This window comes from Aedes albopictus, chromosome 2 (assembly GCF_035046485.1).
Source record: "Aedes albopictus strain Foshan chromosome 2, AalbF5, whole genome shotgun sequence".
NCBI lineage: Eukaryota > Metazoa > Arthropoda > Insecta > Diptera > Culicidae > Aedes > Aedes albopictus.
Window position 1 is genome coordinate 407,447,393 of NC_085137.1, and position 8,308 is coordinate 407,455,700.

General features: G+C 38.3%; 1 protein-coding gene across 1 annotated transcript; it reads left to right on the plus strand.

The window, feature by feature from the left end:
• Nucleotides 1-843: 843 nt before the first annotated feature.
• Nucleotides 844-1,597, plus strand: LOC109406008 (MICOS complex subunit MIC13 homolog QIL1). Its single transcript, XM_019679061.3, has 3 exons — nucleotides 844-996; nucleotides 1,060-1,210; nucleotides 1,292-1,597. The coding sequence occupies exons 1-3, from the start codon at nucleotides 989-991 to the stop codon at nucleotides 1,505-1,507; spliced, it is 375 nt and encodes a 124-aa protein (XP_019534606.1). The 5' UTR covers nucleotides 844-988; the 3' UTR covers nucleotides 1,508-1,597.
• The last annotated feature ends 6,711 nt before the right edge of the window (nucleotides 1,598-8,308 follow it).

Here is an 8,308-nt window from a genome sequence, read left to right on the forward strand (position 1 = left end):
AAATGCAATGGGAATGACAGCCCTCCCGATACAAATCAGGGTGACTAATGGATCACTAAAATAACTAAAACGGCCGCGTTGCAATGAACAGATAGCGCCACCGTAGCCTTTTGTGTTTGACGTAACTCGACTGCTGTCACTGTGTTACAGTCCATATATGGTGGTGCTTTTGTTTCGATGCGGTGAGTAGCGGAAGAATGGGCTTCAATGGTCGATTTGATTGCTACCGGTGTAGAAAAGGGTGGTTAAGGTTAAGGCCAGAGTGGACGCGTTACGCGATTTTCCATACAATTTGACAGTTCCTTATTATTGATTGTTATTCCTTTGCGTGCAAATTTTCGCGTCACGCCGCGTGACGCGTCCACTCTGTCCGTACCCTAAGTCAAAATAGAAGCGCTGCGCGGGTTGCTCGAGTAGTAGCCGCCGTTAAGGTTGCACTTGGCGATCAAAAATATCAGTTAGGCCTTAATGGGCCCTAATAAAATACCATTGTCGATTTCTTCTGCTGTCTTCTTATTGCATTTTTTATTCGTTGATAGACTTTCGAGCAAATCTTCGAAGAGGAAAAATAAATACTCACACGTCAGATTGCATGGCATTTAGCAGCTAAGCGAACCATGTATTCATTGCACCAACCGAGAGAGTGCGTTCAATGTTGTTTTTGTTAGCGGTGGCAAAACTCAATGTATGGGTAAAGCGGTGTGACAATATTTTGGTGGGACAATATTTTCCGCGTGTGAGTCTATTACGGGGTAGAATCCGCAATACGAAAATACTCCAAAAATGGGCCCAACCTTCAAAACAAAATTTATTAAATTAATTGTATGCACCATCACCTTAAAATGATACAACCCTGCAAGCATTCCTAAATGGTGACAAGCTGTCAAACTTCGTTTTTGCAGAGCGAAGATTACGTAAAAGAGAAAAACAAAATTTCGGCCACTGTCTCGTCTGTTTTTCGTCGGCAGCACAGGTTTGGATCGCGATCATGCTGAGGTAATTTCGCCGCATTTACAACCATTGGAACCGATAAAAATCCCTTCTTTTCGCAACTTTCAGGCTTGCCATCAAGACCGGCCTGGCCGGAAGTGCCGTGTACTACTCCCGTGAGGAGGGAATCTGGAACGAAAACACCGACCAAGTGTACGAGCGCTACTCGAACGCACTGCAGCCACATCTCGCGTCGGTAAAGCAGCAGATTCCCGTCGAGGTGGGTGTCTATTTTTAGCACTGCGTTTGAATTGGTTACAGTACACTGGTGCTTACTTTGGATGTGTTGCTTTTTTTACAGGTTCCAGCACTGCCCACGACCGGTGAGGTATGTTTCTTGACCAAGCACTACTGGAATGAAGGTGTGAAGGGTTCGATTTACTTCATCCACCGTCTGCCATGCTATCTGGGCCAATGGACCAAACAGGCTACCGATGCGATCAAAAAGGCAACGAACCCTCCTCCTCCAGTGGACAGTGCACCAGTTGCCGCTGCATCCGCGGCCACCAAAATATAGTCACCTGCGGTGAAATGAGATGTTGACCGTCAGTATATGATATGGGTATCTGTTTGAAACGGAATAAAATGCTGGTTAATTATCAATTCAGAGGAATGTGATACATCAGTCCCATATATGCTGGGTTCCTATTCATATGAGACAGTTATTCGATTACAGTCAGGTTTTTTTTTACGCGGGGGATACGTACCGCGTAAAAATAAAACTCAGTTCAAAATTAAAAAAACCGCGTAAAAAAAGTCTCACCATTTCTCGACGAATCATGCAAAAATAAGACGATGAAATTTTTTTTTTGTATGGAGTTTTCATTTGTGTCTTCTTGTACCAACTGGACCTGTGGTGAAACCCTATTTGCGGTGTCGTTGTTCGGCCTTATTGAAAGATGTCCTGCCCATTGTATCCTTCCAACTTTGTCCACCTCCTGAATGCTCGGTTTGTCTCTCTTTCTTATCGATAATTGCCTTAACTGTACTATCGTTATGTCCATTGAGCCTAGCCGTTTCAAACATACAGGGTGTTAGGTTCCTGAGTGCAAACTTTTTAAAGGGTGATAGAGGACCATAAATGGTGAAAAAAATTGTTCTACGCATATGGTCAAATCTCAACCGTTACGTAGTTATTGAACTCCCCATGCTTTTGACTCCTATTGCCTTAACTGGCTATAACTTTAAAATGGTCAAACTTATCGCACTTTTTTAACCCTTATTCGAAAGATTATTGAATATTCTATCAAATGGCATCTTTGAACCAATCAGTTTAGTTAAATAACTAAGATTTCTAGAGCAAATAGCCTAAAAGTTGTGTGTTTTAATTTGTTTTTGTCAATTATCTTTGAAAAATGCGTAATAATTTAAAATTCTTTATTTGACATAATTGTAACCCCTGTTTCACTCGACAATTCGTTCTTTGGCATCAAACTTCTATCTCTTATCGTTTTCTTGCGATTTCGATTTAAACGTCGCATTTCAGATCAGAAATTTGCAATCGTCATGGAAAGCACTTTTTTCCGCACTGTGCCGCACATTCAAATCAAAATTGCAAGAAAACGATAAGGGTTAGAAGTTTTGCGTCAAAGAACAAATTGTAGAGTGGAACAGGGGCCAAAACTTTGCCAAAGAAAGAACTTTAATTTATTACGCATGTTTTAAAGATGATGGACATAAACAAATAAAAACACACTATTTTTAGCTATTTTGCTCTAGAAAACTTAGTTATTCAGCTAAACCAATCGGTTCAAAGATGCCATTCGATAGAAAATTCAATAATCTTTCGAATAAGCGTTAAAAATTTGCGATAAGTTTGACCATTTTAAAGTTATAGCCAGTTAAGGCAATAGGAGTCAAAAACATGGGGAGTTCAATAACTACGTAACGGTTGAGATTTGACCATATGCGTAGAACATTTTTTTCACCATTTATGGTCCTCTATCACCCTTTAAAAAGTTTGCACTCATGAACCTAACACCCTGTATAGTCCATTTCCTTTTGTTTGCCTATATCACTTAAAGGAAGAGTATGCATCCTGTGAATCATATGATGGAAAGCTGCCATTTTGTGCTGATAAGAATGATTAGAAGTTCTAGGAATAACCCTCATAGTTGTAGTGTCTACCTAATGGTTGTGTGCATATGATATCTACCTACATGAAATACTATGACAGTACCTAAATGCCTAGGTATGATTCATTATGTGTACCTAAGGTAGTATAAATACGGGTGGTCATTGGACCACACAGCAGAGACTGCACAAGCCTTGGACTTGTCAACATCTTTATTATTCTTCTTTTGAAGGATATAAAAATAGTATTCGTTGGTTTCCTATAAATTTCGAAAACAAAGTTAGACGATTCCCTGACAATTAGTAGATCCAAGAACGACAATTTACTATCCTTTACTCATGGTCACATTCATTGTCAGCTGAATGCCTCTCCTTTTTCATTCAATTCTCTGTCACGAATATTTTTTCACAAGTTTCGAGGGGATTGGAAGAATAATCGGTAGTTACGGTCCAGCTATATTTATCAGTGAAAATGGTCAGTGACAGAAACATGAATAAAGAAGTGAGAAAATTCATTCACCAAAACGAATTTTATTTTGATTCCTCAGTTGAGAATTTTCAAAATTCACGTTCAATTTCACTCATTAAAAATGAAAATTTAAACTCTAGTCGGTTGGCTAAGAATAAGGGACCGAATCACAACGTCCGAGGCCATAAAGTCCCGGACATTAAGTCGCATTTTTTTGCGAAATAGCGTCCAAAAGTTTGGATGCATCATAAAATCCTATGTGCCTTCTTTCCTTGGACTTCGTGGCGTATCTGCAAGTTCGGACGTTATGCCCCGAAAAAATGAGCCATAAAGTCCTGGGATTTTAATCCCAATCCAAGGTGTCAGGCGACCCGTGCTGATGGATGAATGGTTGAGGGGGTTTAAAATATGCTTGATCTTTAACGGAGCCCGTAACGTAGGTAGATCGCCTTGTTTGTGTTTCGTTACGGTTAGAGATCTATCAAACCGAACCCTAGTGACATCTGCCTTGCTGATAGTTGAAGAATCGGACTTTGCCCACCCGAGACTACACTTGATGTTAACATGCTTTACGTATCTAATTGCGTACTAACCTATCAAGGATTCACGTGCATTCTTATTGCAGAACACATTCTCTAATTTGACAAAGTTTTGCAATTAGCCTAAAGTCCCGGGTTTTCTATGTTGCCCTGGAATTACACTAGAAGCAAGACATGGATGGGGCTATAGAGTTCCGATGCACAGATAAATATCAGTACCGCCGTTTTGTTTTTCTCAGAATTCAAATAGAGTGTGTTTGATTTTACATCTATTTATTATGTAACGCTAAATTCGATATTTTTTAACTCAGTGGTTGGTTCATTAGGATCTGGCGGAACCCATAATGTGCTTTTGTATGATAACTCCAACTTTTTTGTATGGGTCGTAACGCTTCCCTATTCCCTGGAGCATTACGGAATTTATTGAACCCCTATCTCCTGAAGCGTTACGTTATTTGGGGGCGACGCATAATGAAAGTTGAAAACTTAAAATAGTTTTTATGCGCAATGTTGGGAAATATCGACATTTATACAGCGGGTAGCACTAGGCTTTCTAAAGATCAAATTAAGTACTAATTTTGAAATCATATCACGATGAGATATTGAGCAGATATTTGGCAACTTTTTGAATATCTCATCAATATCATATTAAGATATGACATCAAAATTTGATCGTTTTAAGATATGATTATGATATTCACGTCTACCCGAGATTCGTTCTGTCGACTGCGTTCCACGTACCAGATGGTACTCTCGGCTGCGTCGTTGATGGCTGCCTTTACTGTACTTCAGCAGCCCTCTAGGGTACGGTCAGAGTGAACGAGTCACGCGACGTGACGCGCATTTCCCATACGGTTTGGCACCTCCTTATTATTGATTTCAAATTTTCGCGTCGTACTGCTGGCACCCTAGAGTTGGCACATCGGGCTCGTCATCGTCTGACAACGCTGCTTCGAGATTCAACGCATTAGCTTAGGCGACATCCATGTGCTTCAATCGCTCTAGGTTGTGCCGTGGCGATACCGTACATTATTGATGACTGAAAGTTCTGGGCGTAGTTTGACCATCACCAGGTAGTGATCAGAGTTGATGTTAGTGCCACGATAGATCCTAACGTCGATAATGTCGGATAAATGCAATGTGGTGATCTCCAGGCAAAACGATAAGGAGGACCTACGTGAAATCCTCCTGGCCTACCTGAACGTTTAGATCTCCTATGATAATCTTGACGTCGTGGCTTGGACAGCAGTCGTGTTTAAACTATGCGCAACTACTTTCAGTCCAGGGCACCCACGGGGGTGCAGAGGGCCGAATAGTTAAGTCTGTGCGCATTGATCACGCTGAAATTGACAAATCGCACATTGTTCCGTCGATCACCTTCAAACGATCAGGCCAAGATAAAGTGCCTCTACATATGGCCATGGCCCGTCACGATAAAACCGTGTAAACGATGTACCTACATAAACCGAAACACGCTAAGGCATTTATTTCGAGTTGTGTTATATGTATTTTACTTGACCGAAATATCTCTGTTGATTCTATAACATTCCCCAGAACACCATTCCCTAGAAAACCATTTCCCAGAAACCCATTCCCCAGAAAGAAAATAAAACTATCGTTTTATTTCTGAATGGTTTATATTAATCGCTAAAAATTAAATATTTGTTCGTAAAAAATCACCGGAAGAAACATCCTGCCAAAAATTCTTATTTAACAAGAAAAACTTTGGAAATAAGCATGATTTGCCTTTACAATTTAGGCTATTGGTATAATTATTGGCATCGCAACTGCTTACTTTTTCAACATACATTTTTCCTTCTTTTCTGCATAGGCTGTTCTTTCGAGTTACACTATTCAGGTAATTTTCGGCACCAAAAGCACAGGTGTTTAGAAATTTGAAAAAAATATTAAATAAATATTTTAGCAATTTTAACACCGGTGGAGGCTGTAATGCCCATAATTTCAACGAAAAAGGAAACGTAACACTCTGATAATTGCCATCGTACATCGATTTAACGATTTATTTGAAAATTTGAGGGTTGACCAACTGCCAATCCGCTGCGCTCGCATCGTTTTTGTTCAAGTTTGACACTACTGCCACCTAGTTGATGGTTGGCCAAATTCAGTCTTTTTAGAATTAAGCGAATCTGCTTCCGAGACTAAAATTTGAATCGAAAAATGTTCGAAGTGTTACGTCTGTTTGTCTGTGGTGACATTGTTTTCCTTTCGGCATTTAAAAACCCAACACTGTTCCTTTTTTAAAACAAGTTTTTTTTTTAGAATTTAGGCAATTGGTACAATTATTGGAATTATAACTGCTTTCATTTTCAACATAGATGTTTCTTTCTTTGCTGCATAGGTTGTTCTTTCGAATTGCACTTTTCAGGAAATTATCTATGTTGAAAATGTAAGCAGTTAATTTCAAAAATTTTACTAATTGCTTTAATTCTAAGAAAAATATTGTTTAAAAAGAAGTAACATTGTTGGGTTTTTGAATGCCAAAAGGAAAACAATGATTCTTTTTTCCTTCTTCATTAAAAATATTTAGAATTGTTGGCATTAAAACTGCTTATATCTTCACTTTTTCTATTCCATAGTATTGGAATAATGATAAAAGCCCTTCTCATACCGCATGAATGAAGGGCCTTTGAAGCGAATAATTAGGAACAGCCATGGGGATGGATCCCTCCCACCATTTGCGTAGAAAAACGTGGTCAGTTGAGTCTTTCCGAGTAACTCAAAGTTTTCGACAGAAAAATCTTTTTAATATAAACCGACCATAAACTGGTCCATTAGCATCTTGTACACTGACCAACATCAGAAGAAAATGCGTTTTCTCTGTAAATTTTGCACATCACTTTTAAAACGTTATTCATCGTGAAACAAGTGCTGCACAAGTTTTCACAAATCTGTCAAAAACAAAACATTTTATAGCAATGCAACTGGAATGATGACAGTTTGTGAACTTTCAAGATAGGTTTAAAGATCAACATGCAACTGTGTACAATGGTAATTGAACGTTTGAACCATTGTAGAATATTTTTATACCGTATAAGAAATACATATTTGCACGTAATAACCTGTAATAACACTATAATATTAAAATCCTTGCCTATAAAATATTATTATGATCAACATTGTACTGTTTGTGTATCAAATTAAACTTTTTAGCAAAGTATATTAAGCTTTTCTGGGGAATGGTACATTCTGGGAAATGGTACATTCTGGGGAATGGTTTTCTGGGGAATGTTATAGAATCCTCTGTTAATTTCAACACGTTTCACATCCACTCGTTGTATGGCCGTTTCGTTCAAAGCGATATTTAATATGATAATCGAACTATCGTTTCAACTCACTCATCTCTTGGAATAAACCATTATGACTCTTATGAGGCTGTCCCTGATTAGTAGGGGTAGGCGGGGCAATATGGACACCTTAAGGTTTTTGCCAACTTTACCTGGCAAGATGTCAAAAAAGTTTAGTTTTTTGATACATGTATCCTTTTAAAGTCTATTTAGCATCTATTGCATAAGAATGCTCACGAAGAAAAATGATTTATCCACTTCAAAAAATGTTATGAAAAATGTTAGTTTTTCATGACCGTCTTCAAACATACGGGGCAGAACGGACACCCCCATGGGGCAATATGGACACCATGAGACTTTTACGAATTTCGTACATTATTTACACCTATAAAGTCATTTCATTACAAAACAACTATTATGGATGAATAATACGCCAAAGTAGTTCATTTTTGTTCAGTTAATTTAAATTCAGGCTGCTTTGGATAAAGCTTCGTTTTTGTCGGCATGTACAGCTGTGCCTAGAACAACTATTTTCCACTGCTGTCGTTTTTTGACCAATTTGTTTCACCCTATGTCTACTATAGTGAACATTTAACCGAAAATATACTGAAATCGAAGAATTTGGTTGGTTTGTGATTTAGGTTATATTTTTCCTTTGCCGCTTCTTTCAAAAAAGTGAGTGTCCATTTTGCCCCGGCAGCAGAAGATATTTTCAAACTTGATTTTTGATATGATAAAGAAGAAAATATAAACATGTTAAGCATGTAGATACAGCGAAACTACTTGCATGTGTTCTAGAAATATCAGGTTTTAATCGACCTGCAATAAATTAATCACTAAATCTTATTTTAGATGGTGTGAAAATTATAATTTCCATGCACAAAAAACGGAGGACGCAACTTTTTCGTGTAAAATCAAGTATAATTTTAATT

Excerpts from the sequence above, each read along its gene's own strand:
- LOC109406008 (XM_019679061.3), top strand. Across the intron at positions 1,211-1,291 it reads AGCAGCAGATTCCCGTCGAG|GTTCCAGCACTGCCCACGAC; the intron begins GTGGGTGTCTAT and ends CTTTTTTTACAG.